Source organism: Epinephelus lanceolatus, chromosome 9, assembly GCF_041903045.1.
Source record: "Epinephelus lanceolatus isolate andai-2023 chromosome 9, ASM4190304v1, whole genome shotgun sequence".
Taxonomy (NCBI): Eukaryota; Metazoa; Chordata; class Actinopteri; order Perciformes; family Serranidae; genus Epinephelus; species Epinephelus lanceolatus.
In genome coordinates this window covers 37,358,835-37,383,242 of record NC_135742.1, presented here as the reverse complement: position 1 = coordinate 37,383,242, position 24,408 = coordinate 37,358,835, and the positions used below count along the sequence as shown (strand labels likewise).

The following is a 24,408-nucleotide window of genomic DNA, read 5'->3' as shown; positions in this document are numbered from 1 at the left end:
ATGGGAGGATTAAGGGCATGTTTTTTACAGTGGAAAGAGTTTTAGTTCTACCACCTGCAGCAACAGTGTTCTTGTCATCTTTCCTCCTGACAAAAATCAAAATGATGGGAATATTTCCAGCATTACCATCTTCCAAACTAGCTTGCTGCTTTGTAACATGCATGCACAGTGCGTTGATTGCGAAAATAAATGTGATGTTGTATTTCAAGTCAGTAGTGACGTGACAACAAAAGTAACAATGTAAGGAGCTGTTTGGTTTGGGGGGGCGCTATCGTTCACACACTACTTTACTAATTCCTTCAGACTACAGGCATCCTACTACAGATTCTCTGTCTTATTGTATTACTACCTAATTTACACTTGCCTAGGGACCCGTGTTTGCCTTTAGCAGGAATGAGTTCATGTTCAGAATAGAGAACAAAAAGACTGGCCTCAGATCCATGTCTCAGACATGTCATAGACTGTTTAACAAAGGATTTTCAGTGGCTAAGGACAAAAAACGGAGGAACTTTTTGAAACAAACCTCAAGGCACAATCAATAAAACCAGACTTTACCTAATTTACTACATCTGCGTAACAACTGTAAAGTCAGCCAATTTGCTACATAGGTGTCAGGGCACTAGGTCAACCTCGGTCCCCCACTGTGTTCTTTTGGGGGTATCATTGTCAGATGTTTTGCAGGACTGCAGTGCATCATCTGTTAACACATCTTAATAGGGCACCAAGAAGCACAAGGTGCTGTAACAATAATAACATGGCACAACCCCGTTGGACATCTAGCTGCCTTTGACAATGCACACTTGATCCGCTTGGCACAAGAGCCTCTAACACAGGCTGTCCACAAGCAGATTAAGTTTCTGTGAGAGGGAGGGTGGGATCCTGAAACATCCATGAAGATATTTGTTGGGAACAACACGAGGCACTCAAACCACAGTCTATGCGCACAGAGTGCCACATGTGTACCAAGTTACTTGCTAAAAAAAGTAAATGAACTTCAGAACATGAACTAAAAATTGTTCTGTCCATCATGTAGTTTACGTTTACGAGTAAATAATTATTAAAGGCATGAGTAAATGGCTTCCTGTTTGTAAACTCCATCTGTTTTTTTTTTTTATATATGGCATGATATAAAGACAACATAATATTTCATACTACATCAGTTTAAATATGCAAACATAATGTTCGTAATCATCATCAAATCTTTCACTTGATTTCTATAGATAGGTATTCATTGTATATCTCATGTCTGTCTCCTGATTAAACTTAAACGTGAATAAATCTATCATGAATGGGAATTTATTAAGATGCAACTGTTATTATTTCACAGACAGTTGCATATTAGATTACTATTATATGAAACATGAGTCAAAATAAATATATAAAATACATTTAATAGAAATACAGACAACCAAAATATGTAACTGTGTATGTCTTAAATATCAAAGGTTATCTTGAAATAAGGATCTATTATAGAAAAATAGTGTATGTAATGGTATAAAATAAAAACAAGGAGAGTGATATGACTATTTAATCCACACTGTCCAAAGCCATGGAGGTCCCTGTGAATTCCAAAATTGGCAAGATACCCTGTCCAAGGTCATGGTAGTCGATGCCAAAAATAGTTGACTGCGGCCACATCCCGAGTGCACCACTTTGTATGCTGTTATCTTTGGACACCTTGATTGAAAGCGTATTCTTAAAGATATGGCAAAATGGGAGTCTCCAGGGCCCAGAGAAAGGGAATATCGGAGTCCCACAACACCCCCAGACACATGTGCTCTTTAGGTTGTGGATTCTCAAAGGATCTTAAACCGTGTCATCAGAAAGTTGTGAGTGGTGTGGTTCTTACACAAGATAAACTATCAAGTGGAACTCAACTGGCAGTGTGTAACAGACAAGGTGTTGGGAAAGATGAACCCCCCAAACAATGACACAAACCTTGTTGGGTAGTGTCTAGTAATATATAACAACTATATTGTAAAAAGATGTAGACATGTTAGAGATAGAAAGATACAAAATATAAAGAATGCCTCACTGACAAAATGACCATTTGTTTATCAGTTACTCAATGCTTTTTATGTCCAATGAAAGAAACGTTGTCTTACTTGCATGTCTCCATGATGAACAGAGAATCCAAAACAGTAAACATTCTTCATAAATTAAAGTCACAGGGGACCATGTTTAACAACAGCAAAACTATATTAAAACATCTGTTTACAAACTCTCATGCAACTTGTGCAGTATAATCCAAGTCTATTTATCCAATCGCATCCTCGGTACTTCTCAAACACATGCATTTTCGCTAAAACGTTACAATATAAGACAGGGATCACGAACACGTGTACGTATGAGCTCTGCTTGAGCTGAGTTCAAATGCGCACATGTCCAGGCATGCTACTGGGCCGTGCATTAGATTGTTTGTACTAACCTGCTTTAAATCATTATGTTTTAGTGAAAATGCATGTGTTTGAGAAGTACTGAGCATACAACTGGATAAGTTAGACTTTGATTATACTGCACGACTTGTGCGGAGGCATGTGAGACAAAGTTTTCTTCACAAATTCAATTTACCACGCAGTGAGTAATTGATGTACAAATGGTCGTTTTGCAGGTGAAGTATTCTTTGAAGTTGAACTCTGTAGTAAATATACTGTAGGTGACCTGCAGTTGACCCTGCCTAAACGTGACCTCACAGAACCAGCCTATCCTCTCCTCCCTCCTGGATGACCTGACCGATAGATGCCTGGCTCTGAGCTCTTATGAAACACTGCCTCTTGCACTCCATCAGCTGCTCCAGGTCACGCCACATCGTCATCTGCTCCATGTTGGCACTGTGGCTCTCCCTCACCATCTTCTGCTTCTCACGTAACTTCTGGAATCCACAAAGGAAAAGAATTATTAGATTAAAAAAACACTTCAATGGCACTTTTCTGTACAATATGAGCGTGGTCAGTGTTTTATAACTCCATCTACATTACAAGTGTGTTTACTTGTCTGTCCTTAGATCATGTTCTTGACAGAATAATAGCACCTGCTCGGTCAGCTGTTGGACACACTTTTCTCACCTTGCCAAGCAACTCCTGTTCTGAAATGTTCTTCATATAAACTTCCCTACAAAAGAAGCAGAAGAATATCATTCAAAAACAAGCCACTGCAATTTCATGTTGATCTCACCCGCTGTTTTTAAATAAAGGTGTTGCGTATCAGCACGTCACGAGGTGTGGTAATTAAGTCTATCTGTGTTGTATGAGACAATAATGTGACAGCAGCTAAACTGACTGTGTTGTAATAAGAGCTTCCTGAGGTAAAGACAGCATTCATCTTGCGAGCAGCTGGCTGGCCTGGCTCGGCATGCTCACCTGATGGCCTTCTTTCTCTCTTGTGGATCAGAGGACACGTAGGCCTTCATCTCTTCGGTCGCCCGCTGTATTTGCATCTCAATAATCTGTGGAGGACAGGGATGGAGAGGTGGAGTTTATTGCCACAGTGGGTGTTTGGAGTCAGGTCACTTGCAAAATGCTGAGACATTTCATCCACTCCGGCAGCACCCCTAGGAGTAGCAAGTCACTGTTTATAGTTAGGAGAATCAATTGTAATTTCACTATGTCGACAACCTGCCCGAGGCAATAAGGCTGTCTGAGTCAGTGTCTTCTTTTAAGGCTCTGCTAAAAACAGACTTTTATCAGAGGCATATCATAATTTTATCTGAGCTGCCCGTTTATTTTAATGACATGCTTTTGATTTATAATTTTTTGTTTATTGTTAAAATGTTGCCCTTCTTGTTTTTCAGCATTCACTTATATATTTTATCTAATTTTCTCTTGGTGACAATTGGTTCAATTTACACTTACTTGTGTTTTAAATGTGCTCGATGTTACCGTAAAGCACTCTGTAACTGTGCTTTGAAAGGTGCTTTATAAATAAAGTTTATTCATAATATTATTATGATGTCTGGCTTGTACAACAGTGATAATGAAGAGGGATACATGCCCTGTGTCTACTGTTTTTTTTTTTTCAGCTTTAAAGGCCCAATGTGTAGGATTTAGGGGCATCTATTGGCAGAAATGTTTACTAATATTCATAACTATGTTTTCATTAGTTTATAATCACCTGAAAATAAGAACTGTTGTGTTTTCGTTACCTTAGATTGAGCCATTTATATCAACATCTGGCTCGTTCCTCTTCCACTGAGTCTGCCATGTTTCCACAGTAGCCATGAACACATAAATCATACACTGACTCTAGATAGGGCCATTTGCATTTTTCGCGTCAGCCACTGTGGTTCTCCTGCACGCTTCAAGTTTCAGTTCTGTAACCTCACCACTAGATGCCACTAAATCCTACACACTAAATCCTATACCCTGGACCTTTAAGCAAATACCTTTTAAAAATACTTGCCTCTGACATGGAGTTGATGTAATGATATCGGTTTTCATCCTGTGCTGTCTCCTCTCTCAATGTTTTTACCTCCTGTAAATGAAAAACAAGTACAGAAAAATACTCTATATTGTTATGTCAAAGTCACAAGATATTATAAAAGAATACACAGGATAAACAAATATCAATATATTTAAATTGTTGGCTATATTTTATCAAGTGTAGGACTCTACCTGCTCCAATTTAGACCTGTTGCTCTCCAAACCAGCAGTGCAACTTTCATATTGTGCCTTCTTTTCCTCATATTCCTGGCTTAGTTCCTGTTAAGACAGGAATCCAAACAGTCACACACAGGAGCGAAGAGACAAATGATTTCACATACTGCATGCTCTGTGAGAACTAACACAAATACATAGAATGCACAAAGTTAAACCCTTGTCATACTCTCAGCACTGTTTCACATCAACAAAGCATCACAGCTGGCGTTAGAGCAGTTTAACTTTACAGCAGGCCCTTACAAAGTCTATTTATGTCTTCCTGTTGCAGCTCTTCATTAGCAGACATTACCCAGTAAGACGGAAGAGCGATTCTGGGAACACGTGTAGGAAAATGTAATCCTCTGCTTTAGCTCAGCGATGTGGGGGGGCTTTCCCATTGTGCATTTTATTTATGGACTATGTAAATTATTCTTAATGGACCCTGTCCGTGATAACACACAACCCTCATATAAGTTAACTCTTACAGGCCTGCAGCCACACAGTAAAGTTTTAAAATTTAGGACAGATTAAAGCTTGGGTAGGTAGTTTATTCTTGTATCACTGGGCATCCCATAATAACCTTTGATATAATTGTACAGCGCCTTGCAAAAGTATTCACCCCCCTAGGAATTTTTCACGTTTTAAAACCTCACAACCTGGAATTAAAATGTATTGTTTGAGCATTTGCATCATTTCATGTACAGAACATGCCAACAACTTTGAAGATGTGAAAAAAATTTTTTATTGTGAAGCAAACAACAAAAAGGCCCAAAAACAAAGAACTTCAGTGTGCATAATTATTCACCCCCCTGAAGTCAGTACTTTGTAGAGCCACCTTTTGCAGCAATTACAGCTGCAAGTCTCTTTTCATAAGTCTCTATGAGCTTGCCACATCTTGCAACTGGGATTTTTGCCCATTCTTCATGGCAAAACTTCTCCAGCTCCCCCAAATTGGATGGTTTCCGCTTGTGAACGGCAGTCTTCAAGTCAAACCAGAGATTTTCAATTGGATTGAGGTCCGGGCTTTGACTAGGCCATTCTAACACATTTAACTTCTTCTCCTTAAACCATTCAAGCGTAGCTTTAGCAGTATGCTTCGGGTCATTGTCCTGCTGGAAGGTGAACCTCCGTCCCAGTCGCAAATCACAGGCAGACTGAAACAGGTTTTGCTCCAGAATGTCCCTGTATTTAGCACCATCCATCTTTCCCTCTATGCGGACCAGTTTCCCAGTCCCTGCTGCTGTAAAACATCCCCACAGCATGATGCTGCCACCACCATGTTTCACTGTGGGGACGGTGTTCTTGGGGTGATGGGATGTGTTGGGTTGCCGCCAGACATAGCATTTCCCTTTGTGGCCAAAAAGTTCAATTTTAATCTCATCTGACCAGATCACCTTCCGCCATACATTTAGGGGGTTGGCCACATGCTTTTTGGCAAACTCAAAACGTGCTTTCTTGTTTTTAACACTAAGTAAAGGCTTTTTTCTGGCCACTCTTCCATAAAGCCCAGCTCTATGGAGTGTACAGCTTATTGTGGTTCTATGGACAGACACACCAGTGTTTGCTGTGGAACTCTGCAGCTCCTTCAGGGTTACCTTTGGTCTCTCTGTTGCCTCTCTAATCAATGCCCTCTTTGCCCGGTCTGTGAGTTTTGGTGGTCGGCCCTGTCTTGGCAGGTTTGTTGTGGTCCCGTGTTGTTTCCATTTGGTGATTATGGATTTGATGGTGCTCCGGGGGATCATCAAAGATGTAGATATTTTTTTATAACCCAGTCCTGACTTGTATCTCTCTATAACTTTGTCCCTGACTTGTTTGGAGAGCTCCTTGGTCTTCATGATGTGATGCTTCTTGCTAAGTGGAGTTGCAGCCCATTGGGGCCTCTCAGAAAAGGTGTGTTTATACTGACACATCATGTGACACTTAGATTGAACACAGGTGGACTTCATTTAACTAATTCTGTGACTTGTGAAGGTAATAGATTGCACCAGCGCTTTTTAAGGGGCTTCATAGCAAAGGGGGTGAATACATATGCACATGCCAATTTTCACTTTTTTATTTCTTTAAATTATTCTTTTATATATATTTTTCTCATTTCACTTCACCAACTTAGATAACTTTGTGCAGATCCATCACATGAAATTTTCAGATGAAAAACATTTAAATTACAGGTTGGAATCTAACAAAATAGTTAAAAAGCAAAGGGGGGTGAATACTTTTGCAAGGTGCTGTAATTCAGGTAGACGGAGAGAAGGCTGGACTGCTGCACCTCCTCTTGCCCATGACTGGAGGTCATTTTAGAGTGTGTTTCTATTGGCTGTTCTTAAAAAATGCAGATGCACATGCACATCCATTCAGTGAAAGTGTAGTTGCGTACACTGCAAAGCAACCCAAAAAGAAAGATGGACTTATCAAAAAGAGGGTCTAAAGAGAGTCTGACAATAAACACAATAAAACGTGTCAGTATCAGTGAAATGTTTCAGAAGAAAATGTTCCTAAAAGTTTAGCCTTCTGCACACTGGAGCCAATGGATCATAGCTGTGGCCTCATGTATCTAACATTAGCTAGAGCCTCAAATCACAGTGTGTCCCAAGCCACACTCTTCGCCTCAACAGACAACCTAGCTGGGAGGAGAGAGGACAGCAGCTCCGAAGACAGAACCTCAAACAGCAGCAGCAGCAACCCAAATCCAGCCGGTGCAGGGGGACCAGACCACTGTGACTCTACAACGGATCAGCAAACTTTCTGTTGCTGCTGTTACACGTTGCCATTGGCCACTAACCTGCTGTGACACCCTGCACTTAGGTTGGTGCTAGATGTATTTGAGCAGCTACAGCTGCAGATTGAAATTCCGTCTCTGGTGCTGCTGCCTGTTCTCGTCCCAGTCAAGCAACCCACAGTGGCGGGGAGCGAGGCCAAGGGACCAGAGGGTGGCTAGCTAAGGAATTCTTGTCTCAATTGTGGTCTAATAGACAGAGAGAGCGAGAAGGATAAGGAGGGACTGAGCAAATGCGCAAATGTGAGTTATGTGTGAAAGAGGACCATAATGTTTTGTCATGGCTGTCCAAGGTCCTAATTTAAATGTGATCATGTGGAAAATGTTTTTTACAAACTCTAATCCATATACTGTGCAGATCCTTCGAAGTAAACCTGTTAAAATGTGGGCGATGCTCACCTGACACCGCTGTCTCAGTGACCTCAGTTCTTTTATAATGGGTGCAAGAGCTGACCTCTTCTCCCCTATCATAGAGTTTAATTTCTTCACCTGTAAAAGCAAGCCAATAACACACTGCATTAAATAGAGCAAAAACAACAACATATTACAATAATCACAAAGTACATTGAAAGAAAAAGCATCTTATGTTGAAATTTGTAACTTTGTTTGTATAAATTTAAAGTCTATAGAGAAAACAGCAGGTAATGCGACTGTGACTAATGATTTACTGAGATGATACAGTTAGGCAGATTTATCAACCTAGCAGTTGAGACCTGACAAACCTGATCAGCACTTCTCAGTATAAGAGTATGGAAATGATTATAGGACAATATTCACTAACAGTTTGGCAAGTATTCATTAAAACATCATAGATTTCAGCTTTATGGCAGTGCCAGAGTAAATGTTGGAGCCAGGGACGTTTGACTCCATCATTAGGAGTGGTCTGCAGTTTGCCAAATGTACAATCTGCCAAACTGATCAACAAACTAACTGCAGCTTGGAGCATGGCCTAATCAGTTGCAACTGCTTCCCTCTGGGCCTTCATACAAAAGGATGACAGGGTGATAAATAAAGTAGAAGCTTTGAACTATGCTGGGATAATGTTAAGCATTTACCTTGTATTGTACTGTATTGTATGGAATGGCACAATATTTGTGCTTTTACACCTAATTTACAAACTGGTCGAAGAAATGTCTACACACTTACATCTGTGCAGTGTGCAGAAATCTCCTCTCTATCAGTTTGTACCACAGACTGTAAATATAATGGATGTAGCTACCATGAAGACATCCATTGGTTTCTGGACTCCAGTTCTGAAGCCTCAAGTTCGGCATGTTACCCGCTGCAGTCTTATTTTTTGGAGCCAGAAGTGACCATATTCGAACAAGAGGGTGGAGCTGCGGAGGAGCGAGGGGTCTATCTGACTCATAGGCTGTGGCAACACCTCACAGACAGCCTGTCACTCAAAGCAGTCATGCCCTTAATTGTAAATAACTTCAAGCCTTAATAAAATGTAAACAGGGGAGTTACATAAAAACCCCTGAACAGTTGTCATGGAGCGGGAAATTAGCTATAGAGACCCAAACTGTTTTTTGTACCAGGCTGTAAACATGTTTATTTCTGTTGTGAAGTTGGGCATTTTAACATGGGGGTCTATGGTGATTGACTTTGCTTTTGAAGTCAGCCTCAAGTGGCCATTAGAGGAACTGCAGTTTTTGGCACCTCTATGTTAGCTTTATTTTCAGCCCCAGAGGTTGCCGCTTGGTTTGTACCAAATTTTAGAACAACACAGCCCACTAAGTCTCTTTATTTTGTCTGTAGGGCAGCACCATTAAAATGTAGTCACAAGATATTTCAGACTTGGCTCTTTAGGTTTAATAAAAAAAAAAAAAAATTACAACATAATTATTTCATAACCTATAGCAATAACAAAAAAAGTTGAGGGTGGATTATCTGTTTGAGTAGTTACCATTTCAGACATGCCGTCCAGTGTGCGGCCCTTCTTCTCATCCAGCTCGCTTTTGATGGCTGACACCCTCTCCAGTTCCTCCTGAGTGTCACTGTAGCCAGAGATGCCCTTCTCCGCTTCCACAATTTGCTTAAAAAACACAACAACACACAATAGAGACATATGTAGCAGGTAACTCAAAAGTGTATGGACAAATTCAGCAGTGAAATCAAATGATCACAGACACTTCAAAAAAATTGGTCTAAGAGAGTCAACCAACTGTCTATATCAATTTTAACTATCAGTGTGCTATCAACAACCTCACAATTTTAGTGCGTCCTTTTTAGAGAATTATTTTAAACGTACCGCAAGATACAGCTTTACTCCATGTGAAGCTATGGTTAGCTGCTGAAGCTGTGACAAGAAAACTCTTTGGAAACTGGTTCAAAACAAAAATGTTTTAATGTCTTACATAACAGGTGACACTGTGACAGCACATTTCAGTTGCAGTAACAGAGCTACCCACTCATCACATCAGTCATTTGACCCTCTGTCTATTACAAAAACACCAGAAATGCATGAAGAACTATCCGACTGAAAAATCAGGCTCACACATACAGAGAGGAGCAGACCCATCGCCAACTAGACATGTGATCGGAAGGAAAACTTTCATTGCTTTAACAAATCCTGTGTGGGCTGCAGACAGAGGAGGAGCAGCAGATGCAGCCATCAGAAATAGCAGCTCAGCCTGCGTCAGACAGCCAATCAACAAGTCAGGTGCTGGGACCGCACAGAGGCGTGAAGCCATTTCCAGGAAGCTTCTACCACTTCGCTGTTAACACAAACTGTGTGAATGAGGAGATCAGGTGAAAACAGCACATTTGGAATGGCAGCATGAGTGCAGGGTGAGGGGTGGATGGAATACAGTGTGAATGCTAAAGGGCACAGTGGACGGGGAGGGCAGTCAGGAGGATTTCAATGTTCCAGTTAGAATATGTAACATTAAAGTAAATATAGTGTTCACTTAAACTATATACGTACATACACCCTCTCCACAGCAGTACATTGCTTAGCTTCCCTGTCAGATTTCAGCCCGTTTCTCCAAACTGGAGGTGTGCCAACAGACATCTACTGTGTGTAATACACTGACTATGGATAAGTACCCCATACATCCCATTTCTTAAGATACAAATTATCCTCTTAATTAAAAGAAAAATCCAAGAGGGAAATTAGTGAGTACTCATCCTATAGTTATATGTAAGTTTAACAGCACAGTCCACAAATAAAACTCCATTATACGATGCAATACAAATAAAGATATCGTATCTTACACTAGACTTTTGCTCGTGGGTTGTACTGTAGCACCCTGAAGGATTTTAAAAGCCTCAATAAAAAGGCAAAAAAATAGATCCCCCCCTTTCCATTGTTTTAGTGTAAATGTTTGCTAAGTCAACTTGTCCTACATTAAATGTAAACATAGAGTAAGAGTTACCAGTTTCTGTTGGACGGTCTCATGTCTCTGCTTGAGAATCTCCTCGGTTCGTTGCAGGACTCCATATTCTGCTTTCAGCTCAGCGATTTCCTGGCGTTTCTTCTTGTATATGGTTCCCTTGCTGCGCAGTTTCACCACCAAACGTTTCAGCTTTGAAGAACAAAAAGACAGAATTCAACATTCCCTTCAAATTAAAAGAACACTTAGTATTAGTTTTAAGGGAATGAATACTAAACAATGCTTTCAAATTGAATTGTATGGCTCTTTTCTATACTGACTTTGAAGGTCTTTAAAGCTACACTTGGTAACTTCAATAAAAAACAACTTTTTGACATACTTGCTGAAACTAACAACATATTCACATGGCACTAAATAAAACATAATAGGTAAAAAAAAAAAAAAAAAAAAAAAATCTTCACCTACTCTATTGCCTGCTAGTGCTAATACTGGCCTTACCGCATGTGAATGAAAACAACCAATCAGAGTCGAAGAGTCTCTAACGCAGCTGTCAGTCATGTGAATCACTGCTTGTGAACTGCTGTCAATCTGTCAGACTAGGCAGGACTGATCTAATATGAATCAAGATTCTATTACTGCATTGCCTATTTGTCACCTCAAATCTTTTCAGAAACATATTTTAGTGTACTGTTTAGCTGTAAAATAAGAACATGGCCACGGTCACCATGTTATAAACAGTTGGACAGAAACAAAACACCACCCACAAGCTGGAGCAAACTCTCTCATTTTACAGCTAAACAGTACACTAAAATATGTTTCTGAAAACATTTGAGGTGAGAAAGAGGCAATGCAGTAATAGAATCTTGATTCATATTTGATCAGCACTTTTGATAGTGTTACTAACTGCAGCTTTAAACCTGCATTAACTGACTTTAAGGGACTTTAAGACTTTAAGCAGGAACAAGCTGTAAACACAACGTTGACATATCATCATCTTCTGAGTACGTATGGCAAACTGTTATTAATTATTCAAACATTCAGCAGTTACGAAGCAACATTAGCATTCAATTGGAGTCATGTGTCTGGCCACCTGACATAGGTATGTTCTAGTTTCCCTCTCCTATTGGCTCTGGTTTGGTCTTCACCGACTCCTGAGGAAACACCTGGCTCTTAAGCTGCTAAATGTTTTGCTATGTTCACCAGCTAGCTGCTAGTTTTTTTTGTTTTTTTTTTTAAAACACCTGCATGCTGCATCTGGAAATAATGATAAAGAGAGTGGTGACACTGAAACAGATCAGTAAAGTTGAAATATATAAATCCAAAACAAGCTCTGTAGAGTTGAGGGAAACTAAAGTCAGTTGATAATTATCTGTTGGTTCAGTGGTGCAAGTGACCCCTTTTACATACATGTCGTCATTTGATCCATTAATCTAAAAATACTGAATATAGCAGCTTTAAAATGGCCATATATTATACATGTTTTGTTCAGTGAACGATTAGTCATAAAACAATGTTCATGCGCGTGCTACAAGCAAGAAAATGTAAATGAAAGAGGCATAAATACAGCTTCTATTTGATGACATGTCCATGTCCAGTACAGCTGAGATACTATGAATGGCCATAGGAGAAGACAATGGGTTGAGCCAGGGGAGAGAAGGGATTAGAGAACGGCAGTGACTGGGGGCCATGCCATGACCTGAAACGGTCACTCGATCCTTTCAGATTCACAGCCAGCTATGTACAGCAAACAGCTTCATCTGGCAGAATAACTGCTTTAAGTGGATGTTCAGTCACTCCCCAGCCTGACTGTCTGTCGGGACACAATGAAACTCTGCCACAATGAAGAGCAGCTATAAATGAACACAGACACGGGAGAACAGCCCCAGAAATCACAGAATGTGCTACATGTCCTTTGGGGATCCTGAGAAGCTTGGTGTGTGCGTGAGTGTGGGGGGTTATGCATGTGTGTACATTTATTCTTTGTGTATTTTGGGACATCAAGGGCAGACATGGCTGAGAGAGGAATTAGCACAGCAGAATAATACTGCATAGTGTTCCCGACAGTGCAGCCCCAAAACAACTGCAGTTAAACTGCCTGACAGTACCGTCACAACACCACCACTTTCAGACATACAGTGCATTCACACCATGACACACTTTTACACATACAAGTCAACAAAAACATGAATGGTGCATGCAGATACTCCAAATAACTATGTGTAGAACATACTGTATAGCAGCAGAGTATCCCCTCAAAAAATTAACCGCAGCCACACCACGGCATTATTTCAAGAAAAAGCAAGCATGTTACTCAGATCGGTGATGGTGTCTTGACAGGGAGACTAAATTTAACCAGTGCATTGAGGCTGGTTGACGAAGTGGTTTCATGTTACTGGCCAACCAATGACGAGCAGATGCAGTCATCCCTCTCAGAGAGACCCTGCAGTTGGTGGGTGGCATGTGATGACACATAACCAGCAGAATGGAAAATACCTCTGATAAAGTGATCATCTCCACCGTGGCCAATGGCCCGAAACTACGAAGGAGTCTGATAAGCTGTGTTTGACAAAACATTTTCCATTAACTTCATTCATGTATAGTCTCAAGGGCCCTCTTTGTCTCGACAAACAGCTCTCTCTCATCATTTCAGTCAGACTGAATTTCAGTCTGTCTCAAATTAATTGTAATATATTATTATAATTGATTTAGAATTTGACAGTAGCTGAAATACATGTGAGCTTCTGTCTCAGACCAGTGGTATTGCCAGTGGGACTGGAACTAATGGTTATTCTCATTGATGGTTAATCTGTCAGTTTCTGACAGAATTCAGTCAATTTTCTGGATTAACTGAACAATTGTTTGGCCTATGAAATGTCAGAAAATGGTAAAAAAATGAAGTCAATCTGTGTTTCCCAAAGCCCAAGATGATGTCCTCAAATGTCACATTTAGTCCACAACCCACAGATACTTAGCTTACTGTCATAGAGGAGCAAAAATAAAAAACAGAAAATATTTCCATTCAAGAAACTGGAGTTACAGAGTTTTTTTCTTACTCCATTAATTGATTATGGGATTAGATGGATATAAATTTAATTGTTGACAACCATTTGACTGATCATTGCAGCTCTAAATGTTATTACTTTAAAGAAAACTGGTACATTTTAACATTTTTTTCTGTCACAAACAAGGTTTTGCTTCTCCACTTCATTGCTCAGAGGACTGCTTTCTCTTCTCTTCCTAAAAAGAATAAACATGCTACAAGTCATTTTCCCACTGATATTTCACTCCTTCTATCACTTGCCAGAATAAGTGAAAATATTAGTGTTGTTTCTGCTGCAAAAATCATCACCCTCTTTCAGTTTTGTGCTGTGTAATATCCGAAAACATTTCTTACAAAATCTGATCAATTTGTAGAAAGCATAAAATGCATTGTAGAGGCCAGAAAAGGTTGTCGTATTCTGTTGGCTTGTTAGTTTTAAAGCGAGTCTTTGCAGATTTTCAACCAACTTTCTAACAATGTGGGTAGTATGTGTAAATGAACTGTGGTAAACTTCCCTCCTTCTTCCCAGTACCTAGTGACCTGCTCATCTCTGGCTCTAGGGCTGTTGCTCGATCTACAGATTGCACTTCCACATTTTCCTACACCCACCACCATGGATACAAAGAGTATAGAAACGGATTAAGAGAAAGACCTGCCCCCATTTCTCTCCAAACTCAGATCAAACCGTAAAACTAGGCAGCGCTGATCAAATATAAACCAAGATTCTTTAACTGAATCTTTTTTCTTTTTTGCAGCAAAGGGCCACAGGCTGGATTCGAACACTCAGTGGGCACCATACTGGGTGCGTTCTTAATCGCATACTTTTTCTTTTTACTTTTAGCAGGTACTGCAGCTGCCCTTAAAAAGTATGTACTGTTGCATGCAGTATGCACACAGATTCTTACTTTGTGATGTATGTAGTTTAACCTAAGTTAGAACTACATACACTGTGGATTCTAAAATATTCTTATATTCGCAACAGCAAAATTATATATGCATTTCTCTGTCATTTTCATAGTTATGTCCTTTTGTTGTTGGTAATATTACCATTATTTTGTTCATTTAAACAATTAATATTCCTATTATTACGATTTGACTGCTCATCAGTTACTTGGATAAACTGTCATCCATCATTACAACTTCTGACAGCCATCACAATGAGCTGTCAAGCTGTCATCTGTTTGTGGCTCGGTCGATGTGATGTATTGGCCGCTGCGCAGAGGATTGTGGTCAGAATAGCCATTTTACATACTGCAAAATACGAGCGGATGTAGTAGAACATTCTGGTATTTTTGGCATACTGCATTTGACGCCACTATGTATTAGGATGTACTAAATCTTTTTCTGGCATACTAAATAGTATGGTAGTAGGGTTACTTGAATTCACAGACTTTTTCTTTTATTGAAAATACAGAGGCTGAAAAAAAAAACCCAACAGAGATCAAATGATAAAAGTTAGCAGTGCTGGTGAAATACAAACCAAGAGTCTGTTACTGTGCTACCTATTTTTCATCTTAAATTTTTTCAGAAACATGTTTTAGTGCACTGTTTGGCTGTAATTCAAGGTTGTGAACAGGAAGTAGGCAACATTTGGTAAACAGAGGCAGGAAAAAAAATCAGATAAAATGGTAAAACTTAGTAGTGCTGATCAAATATGAGCAAATCGAATCTGATCAAATATGAAAGATTTTGTCACTGCATTGCCTATTTCTCACCTCAGTTGTTTTCAGAAACATATTCTGGCTTACTGTATCACTGTAACTGAGATCGTTTTTTACCGTCATCTTGTTTCCTGTGTCAAAGTGAAGAAGCTTGTACTCCACTGCCCACACTACTATACTATTTAGTATGCCAGAAAAAGATTCAGTGTGTCCCGAGACACAGTATGCCAAAAATACCACAATGTTCTACTACACCCAGTTGTATTTTGCAGTATGCAAGCCGGAAGATACGTCACATCGACTGAGCCGCAAACAGATGATGGCTTAACAGGTGATTGACAGGTGATTGACAGCTGTCACAAGTTGCAAAGATGGATGACAGGGCATTCAGGCCACTGATGCGCAGCTAAATAGTAATAATAAGAATATTTGCTGTTTCGATGAACAAAATAATCATAAAGACAACCACAGGGCACTACTTTGAGAATAACAAAGAGAAATGCATGTGTAATTTCACTGTGGTAATATACTATATTAGAATCTACAATGTATCCCGTTGTAACTTAAAAGTCAAAGTACATACATCACAAAATAACAACAGCAGAGGTCAGTCTACATCTCTGGCATTTTTTTCTTTTTTAACTCCAATGGATATATGAGAGAGACGGTCAAGGTTTAAGGTGCAATGCTAACAGAAAGTCCCAATTGTGTGCATGCTGCATGCAACAGTATGCACTTTTTATGGGCAGCTGCGGTACCTACTCAAAGTAAAAAGAAAAAGTGTGTGATTATGAACGCACCCAAACTCACATGCATATATACATCTTTCCACTGCATAAACAGCACAGTTTTACAAAAAGACTATCTTTTAAGCAGTGACATACTCCTATATGTAATCATCCTGATGTCTCAAAGTATTGTGACGGTAATATATTTATGCTAAAATACTACATTTAGCATCTTAGATGTTTACGATAGAGATTCCCTGGAGAGAAATTCCCTTTTTTTTTTACCCCACACAGGCAGGTCAGATGTCAGGGTTAACATTGTAACAACACTCCAGGAACAAAATGCACCATCCCTTAGGATTGACAGCAGCTCCACAGGACACAGGGTGAAAGGGTGGGGGGGGGGGGGGGGGGGGGGGGTTGCGCAGGGAGAAAGCTGGTGCAATTTCAGACATGCTGTAACTGTTTTGCCTCAGCAGAGATGCCAGCTCTCACCTCATGGATATCAATGTGCGTCAAACACCCGGCTATAAAAATTCTCATCCACACAGTGTAAACGGTCACAGCACAACCCCCATCCATCAGCAGCCCTCTGCTAATACAGAGCTGTTTTTAGTCGACCCTTTAACTGCAAGCTTAATGTATGCATGGGCAGAAGAAGTGATTGCTCAAGGCTCTCTCACTAAAGTGCGACAATATTACACTTTTTTTCTCTCTGTCAATAGTTCAGTTCTGTTCATCACAGTGACAGCTCAGAGGAGAACATGCCATGTCTCTGAAAGGGGGAGAGTACATCCTCGTCATGGGATATAAATAAAGACAAATGTTTCATGCCCCAAGGTTGTTTAATGTGTCCAGCTTACTTAAATTAGGAGATTGATGGCACTAAAGATTAGGGAAAAGGCCATCTTTCATGCAGTTTGTACAGTACAGTTCCTTGTTCTGGATATTCTCTGTTGTGTTCTATTTATGGCTCTGCATGGGAATGAGGGGGAGAGCAAGGAAAAGGGATAAGTAACATTAGACAGTGAGCCCGTCTATGTTTGGAGAAGAGCAGAAATAGAATCTTGCATTTTCTGCGGTTTGCAAATCCACTAGTACTCACTTAGATAAAGCTAGAGTATGTGCTATCAGAAATGATCTTTAAAGCAAGGAAGAGAATTGTGCACAAAATGTTTCTTTTCTTGGCTGCTGTCTGTCCAGCTAATAGAGTTAACACAGCTTTAAAGGAATTCAGAGATGGCCTTTATTTAGTGATTGCATTACTTTGTGACAGTAAGAAGCACTTCCAACAGTGTACCTCATCACCACGGATGACCTCTCCCCCATCTGAGGATTGTGCCTGGCTGGACCTCAGCCTCAGCTCCCTCTCTGCTGCGGCCAGCTCCTCCCTCGCTTCCTGGAGCTCCTCGGCCTTCGACTCCTTCCTTCGAAAGATGATGGAGGCCTGCAAGAGTCACACTATATTAGATATATAAATATGACACGAGTCTCTGCTAAGTGACTGTTAACCCGTAAACGGGCAATAAATATCAGCTCGTAAGAAAGCTTTGCATAAGAACAAGATCTTAAAAAGCCTTTTACACTCAAAAGTGTGTTTTGCTAATTGTTATTTCACTTTGATGTGTACGATTCACTGTTCAGAGTTTGACACTAGAAGCTGTTTTCACATTCATCTGCTGAAGTGGGAAAGTTTCTCTGCGCTCACCTTAAAGGGAAAGTCACTTTTCCTCTTATCTGTAGTGCTATTTATCAGTCTAGAATGTTTTGATGTGAGTTGCCAAATATTGAAGATATCGACTATAGAGATGTCTGCCTTCTCCCCAATATAATGGAACTAGATGGCACTCAGCTTGTGGTGCTCAAAGTGCCATTTCTTTTTTGAAAAACTCAACAGCAATGTCTCTTTCAAATTATGACCTAGTTGCTTGAGACAATCAGCAGACCTTGATGTGAGCAGTTTCATGTAGGAACTATTTTCTTTCTACTGAACTACACCCACCAAATGTATCATCGTGCAGAGGGAAGCATGCATCTGCTACTAGCTCACCTAGCATCACTGAGTGAGCTAACATTTCAGCTAAGCTCAGAAGGACACCATTAATGTTTGCCTCTCACGCTGTCACGGGCACAAGCCTCTCGTCCATGAGTAGACGCACACTTCCTTCTGCACAATGATACAGTTAGCAAGTGTAGTTTGGTAGAAATAAAGTAGTTCCTACATGAAACTGCTTATAACAAGGTCTGAGGATTATCTTGAGTAACTGGGTCATAATTTCTGAAAATTTTGGCCCTTTGAGTTCCACAAGATGAGTACCATCTAGTTCCATTATACTGGAGAGAAGGCAGACATCTCTATGGCTGATATCTCTGACATTTGACAACTCACACCAAAACAATCTAGACTGATAAATAGTGCTACAGGTAAGAGGAAAAATATGTATTATTGATTTTGGTGTGAGCTGTCACTTTAACAAGTAGGAGGATCTGTAAACCTGTCAAGGAACACAGAATAATAAATATTCTAAATCACAAAATATTGAGATACATGGTTTTTGCTGGATGCCGATGTGTAAATTTTATTCTAAAAAGTAACAAGTAACTAAAGCTGTGTATGTGTGTATGTACGACCAAGAGTTGTGACATCACAACAAGTTCGGAAGCCAATCAGTGCACAATCACTGAGATTGGACTTTACAGTAAAGTCAGAGAAATCTTGTGTCCAGCAGTTAAACTCTTTCGATTTAAAATATTTGCATATTCCTACAGTAGAGTACAAGAGGTTATTTACTTTTTTTTTAGATAATTGAACTTCTTGGTTAAATCAAAATTAAAAAACAAACAAACATCATACACAAATTGTTATTCTAACTAGAATATTTTTCTTTTCGTTAAAACATGTCTAGATGCAATATTTAAATCTACACTCCAGTAAAGCGATGAAATAATAGTGGATATAATAGTGGTAATTCAGAGGATAAAATTGGGGTTAAACACCATTTAACTTTTCATTTTTTCACTGTAAAAAAGAATAGATATGCATTACATAAAAAAGCTATTAAAGGTCAAGCGTGTAAGATCTAGTGGCATCTAGCGGTGAGATTGCAGAACTGAAACTTCTCCCATGTGCCAAGTGTGTAGGAGAACTATGACGGCCAACACAAAAATGCAGGAACAGGAATGGCCCTATCTAGAGCTAGTGTTTGAGCTGTCTGTTCTTGGCTACTGTAGAACATGACAACTGACTCTATACGTAGATATAAACAAGTCATTCTAAGGTAATGACAGCAACAATTCTACTGTAATTTCAGGTGATAATAAACTAATAAATAGTGCCTACAAATTTTAACCCAAAACTTAGGATAACTTTTGTGCACAAACAAGGTCAGCTTTCACAGGGCCCAATTCACTCAGGATAAAATTGACAATTAGATGAAAGACATCACCTGTTGTCTGTATAGGGTCAGTTTGTCATCCATGGGGTCATTTCTCATCATCCTCTTCTCAATCAGATGATTTATCTGAGAATCAACTTCTTTAATCTGTGAAAGTAACATTACAGAAAACTTAACACATGATAATTTTGCAATGTTTGGAAGTATACAAACTCAACACCACATTCTGGTCCTGACCTTGTCCTCCAGCTCCTGTAGATCAGCCTGGCCCATGGCAGGCTCTGCCGCTATTTTCTGCAGATACTGCACTGTGCGCCTCATACCCTCCAGCTCTTTAGGGAGTTTCTCAGAGACCATGTAGGAGTTGATCTTGATCTCCTCTTCAAGCCTCTTCATTAAGCCTGAAAGAGACGCAGCTTTTAATTAAGCACTTTGAGCTCAACGTGTTTGAAACCCTATCAGGCTTTCCGCAGCTGTGATTACTTAAGAAAAGCAGAATATCTTTTATACATGCAAACCCACCAAGCATATGACAAATCACACCACTAGCAATTTATTATACAGAACAACAGCACCTCAGTTAGCACCCACAGGACCTCTCTGAGCATGCACATACTGTTCAGTAATAGTAATAAGTAACTTTAATTGTGCAGCTCCACCCTTGTCTACATTGCCTAGGTCATTTTAGAAACTGTAAATGTGTAAATCTCTCCTCTGGCTGAAGAGCCCAATGCTAGATGAGAACAAAAGGAGACAATTTCGACATTAGATAAGCTCTATTATAGTACTTCAAAGATCAGTATAATTAGAGGGTCTCTACAAATGAAAGCCTATTAGCTGAGAGACCTCCTAACGCTCTGCTGTGTCCTTGAACCTTCCATCCAGCTGTGTCCTGCAGAGGCAACAGCAGGATGTGGGTACTCACTCTCTGGATTGGCATCTGCTGCTGCCTGTCGCAAATCCTTCAACTGCTGCTGCGATCTCTGCAGTCTCTGCTCTGCCTGGAACAGCTGAACACACAAAATCATTACTGATACAGGTAATTTGGGAGCAATAACATTCAGCCCCATTGATAATTAGTTTCTTCAACATTAGGGCTGCAACTAATGACTATTTCAGCTAGTGAGGAGGTTACTGATTATTTTCCTATTTTATATTTTTCATTGTTTGGTTCATAAAATGTCAAAAAAATAGCAAGTATTGCTTGTTTTGTCCTTAAGATATTCAATTTACAATCACAGAAGTCGACGTAGAAGATGATGCACGAAGATGATGCACGAAGATGCATTTTTTGGCATTTTGGTTCAAGAAATTACTTCAATGATTATCAAATTTGTTGCTGATTAGTCTTCAGCTAAGTAATCAACTGACTGTCTCAGCTCTATTTAACATGTCTCAATAAAAGTACTTGAAAGCTGTCTGTTCATACAAGCTGGTTCTGCCCATGCAACTTCATAATCTCTTGAAAATTGATGATTGCTGTTTTTTTTGTAATTTTCAGACAACAAAAGTTACGTATTAATAAGCAGGAGGTTGCAAATTAATTTTTAACCACATTTAAGACAAATGGAAGATTTTTTTGACAGATAATAACTCTGTTTTTACTGGTTTAAATAACTTGATCCATTTGTTTTGGAGATGAAGAGACCTCTGAGTAATTCTGCTCCCGGTAAAAACCTCCTGAACGTTTGGATCAGAAAAATGGTGAGCACAAATTAAGTTCTCAGAGAAAACAGGTGCGCACCCATTAGCAGGTGCTGCACTGGTGGCCCATCTGTGACGCACCGAACACCATAAGAGAAACACCAATTTGTAACGTGAAACTGCTTTATTCAGTGTTTTTATTGGTTTTAATCACTGAGCCTTTTTGCTTTGGAGAGGAAGAGACCACTGAGGATAGTTTGGCTCCCAGTAAAAACCTCATGAACAATGAACACTGGAGGAATTCTAACTGGGAGAAGTTCCAGCTTGTTGCAATCTGCAGTCCTCACCACTAAATGCCTCTAAATCCCCTAATGCCCTAAATATTATACACTGTTCCTTTAAGGCCTAATATTTATAAAATTGAATTTAAGAAATTTAAAGACTTTTTAAGGACCTGCAAAGACCCTGGTATCAAATAGGGCAGCAACTTTGCAACAGATTATATTCATTACTGATTAATCTGGCAGTTATTTTTTCATGTAACCCATTAATCGTTTATTACAGTCAATAAAATTGCAACCAAGGTGATATCCTCATATGTCAGGTTTTGTCTAACTAAAACACAGAACACAGATATTCAGTCAAGGCTATGGGCATTATGTTTAGCCTATAAACTGAGTAAAAAACACTTGAGATACTACATGTTAACGTCTCTCTTCAGTCCTCCAAAGCACAGCAGACAGCACATAGTTGAACTGATCTATGGTTTCTTAGTAAATTATACTAAGGTGAGCAAATGTAAAAAAAAAAAAAAAAAAAAAATCACAATTAATCACAAGCATTTACTTGGTTCTTCTGTTCTTGCTTCTGATGAGTGAGTGACTCCTCTCTCTCCTTCTCCACTCGCAGCTGTCTGGCCTGTTCTAGCATCCGTTGATGGTTGGACACTGACTCCACCTAGTGGATAAACAAGTTATTGTGACAATTTCCACTTGCAGGCTATTGTATCACGTGGTCAGCAGAAATAACCAAGCACCTCTAACAGAGTCAGGTTTCACCTTTTGGCAGTGGCAGGGCCTACAAATAAGACCCATTAAATCAACACCTTGTTACTTCACAGCCTTGTTAAGACAGCCTCAATGCACGTCAGATTCCTATCAGCTCTATTAAAGAAGCTGATAATATGTCTGAGGTCATGCTTTCATTCCTCAGTGAATCCTGAAGCCTGTCAAGCATTAGAATAGCAAAGGGGCCTCTTGGAGCAGTCTGCCTTACCCTCCTCTTCAGCCTCTCCACACGTTTGATTAATTGGTCTTTCTCTTCCTCCATCGCACTAATATCCTGTTATTGGAAAAAAGACGGATAGCTTTAGGGCATCATATCAACTGAGCTTCAGAAAGTGAATTACAACATCATTCACACAGTTAAACTGAAAAAAATGAGCGAGTAACTGATATGTAAATGATCATTTGGGGAGGTGAAGTATTCCTTTAATGTCACTATTTTGTACTGAGCAAAGCTCAGCATCAAGAACTTAGAACAATCAGTAATTGGGAGGAGTTATTGAGTGTTTTTCACCCTTCGGATTTCTGCTGTGGAGAAGCCTGAAGTCCTCAGCAGCTCACAATCCTTGTGATTTGTCTTGAAATCTTCCACCAGTTCTTCATACTGTGAACACACAACACTAACATTTGTCTTTTGCCTTTTAGGTTAATGGCGAATTCAAAAACTAGGAAACAAAATGTCAATCTGTAATATATTGACAACCTTTTGAAAGGTTTCATTGATAAGATCATCCTGCAGAAACTCTGCAGGCACCTCCAGTTTGACTAGAAATCGAGCCAGATAAGCCCTTTTCTTCAGTTCAGGGACCCTCTGTAGCAGCCAGTGGAGGATAGGGTGGACCACAGGCTTGCTGGCAGTCACCAAACCTTGTCTAAAGCTGCTCCTGTATGAGAGAAGGAGTGGATATGTTCAAAGTCTGCCTAGACGTAAACATTAAAAATTGCTTCACTACATGGTGTGTGGTTATTAAAATTATCATTGAATGTAATAACTTACACATCAGAGAGGTTGCCTGGAGGTTTGTATTTCAGCATCCCCAGCAGAGCACACATTCTCTTTATGGTGTGTTCAGGCGTTTCTTCACGGATATCTATAGCTTGCTAAAGACAAGAGTAGCAGAAAGAAAGCGTTTTACGTAACGTTAGTTCAGATTTAATCAGGCACATACAGGCTGATATTATAAAACATTTTACACCGTTTGCACTGACACAAACTGCACTAACTAACGTGTGGGCAGTCGTTGAAACTAATGTCCCACCTTTGGGTCTATTTCAGCCAGGACATCATTTAAATTCTGCAGCAGCTGCATCGGCTCGAGGGAGTCAAACGTGATGAGGTTAAAGTTTTTCTTGAATGGGTCCTTATTTAGCTGTTCCACGATGAATTTCAGCTGTTCACTCATCTTGAACAATTCGAAACTTGCTTGGAGTAAATTAACGTCTTCTTCCCTGGATTAGCAGGTGGCTAAGTTAATGGTTAGCTAACGAACGTTTGCTGTCTGACGTCGACTAACAAGCCGAAACTGCAAGAAACCTTTAAAAATCAGTCCAACCGACTTTGTGCTGACGGTGGCGAACAACTATTTACACACAATAAAGACAACTTTGCAACAGTCAATTGCTCGCCTTGTTAAATCTTCAACTTGCTAGTTATCGGGCAGAGAGGCAGCGGTTGTTGTCAACAGCCCCATAGAAACCATGAAGGTATCATGGATTGGTTGCTAACCGGAAGTAGCTTTCACAGTGTTATTTAAGAGAGTTTTGTTGCGCTAAATGAGCGCAAGTTGCTTTTCGCTTTAAAAGAGTACACACGTCAGTGAAATATCCGACCTATGTGCTTTGTGGACAAGTTTGTATTCTTGAATTTGAATGTAATGCGATTAAAAAAAACCCTGTCTTGATAGTAAATCTGGAAATGCTGCATTTAGGGACTGTTCTTTACTTGCCAGAGGGATGGGGAATGGCTGGGTTGTGGCTTTGGGTTGTTTTTCTACCCTCCCCAAAGCTACAAATAAGTGACTGGACGAAAAATGCATGACCCTCCCTCTACCATAAAATAGTGATTTGATTTTAAAAACTTACTCTTTGATGTTTTAAAGTAAGAAGTTCAAGATGAAACCCTAGAGTTGAG

General features: G+C 39.8%; 1 protein-coding gene across 1 annotated transcript; it reads right to left on the bottom strand.

Annotated features, from left to right (window-relative positions):
- Window positions 1-1,371: 1,371 nt before the first annotated feature.
- On the bottom strand, window positions 1,372-23,828 carry ift81 (intraflagellar transport 81 homolog). The gene is made up of 18 exons (XM_033620592.2): window positions 23,537-23,828; window positions 23,275-23,378; window positions 22,981-23,161; window positions 22,792-22,881; window positions 22,489-22,554; window positions 22,060-22,170; window positions 20,495-20,579; window positions 19,807-19,970; window positions 19,621-19,716; window positions 17,475-17,621; window positions 10,788-10,937; window positions 9,317-9,445; window positions 7,807-7,896; window positions 4,611-4,697; window positions 4,399-4,470; window positions 3,360-3,445; window positions 3,066-3,111; window positions 1,372-2,872 (listed from the first exon to the last, which is right to left on the bottom strand). Exons 1-18 carry the CDS (start codon window positions 23,678-23,680, stop codon window positions 2,690-2,692), a joined length of 2,031 nt encoding a protein of 676 aa, XP_033476483.1. The 5' UTR covers window positions 23,681-23,828; the 3' UTR covers window positions 1,372-2,689.
- Window positions 23,829-24,408: the final 580 nt, after the last annotated feature.

What these genes read in the sequence shown, in the direction of transcription:
- ift81 (XM_033620592.2), bottom strand. Translation starts at nt 23,680, where the DNA reads ATGAGTGAACAGCTGAAATTCATCGTGGAACAGCTAAATAAGGACCCA. An exon ending in AGACCGTCCAACAGAAACTG is followed by an intron (nt 9,446 to 10,787) that starts GTAACTCTTACT and finishes GTGTTTTTTAAG; the next exon opens with CAAATTGTGGAAGCGGAGAA. An exon ending in CACTGAGACAGCGGTGTCAG is followed by an intron (nt 4,698 to 7,806) that starts GTGAGCATCGCC and finishes CTGTCTTAACAG; the next exon opens with GAACTAAGCCAGGAATATGA.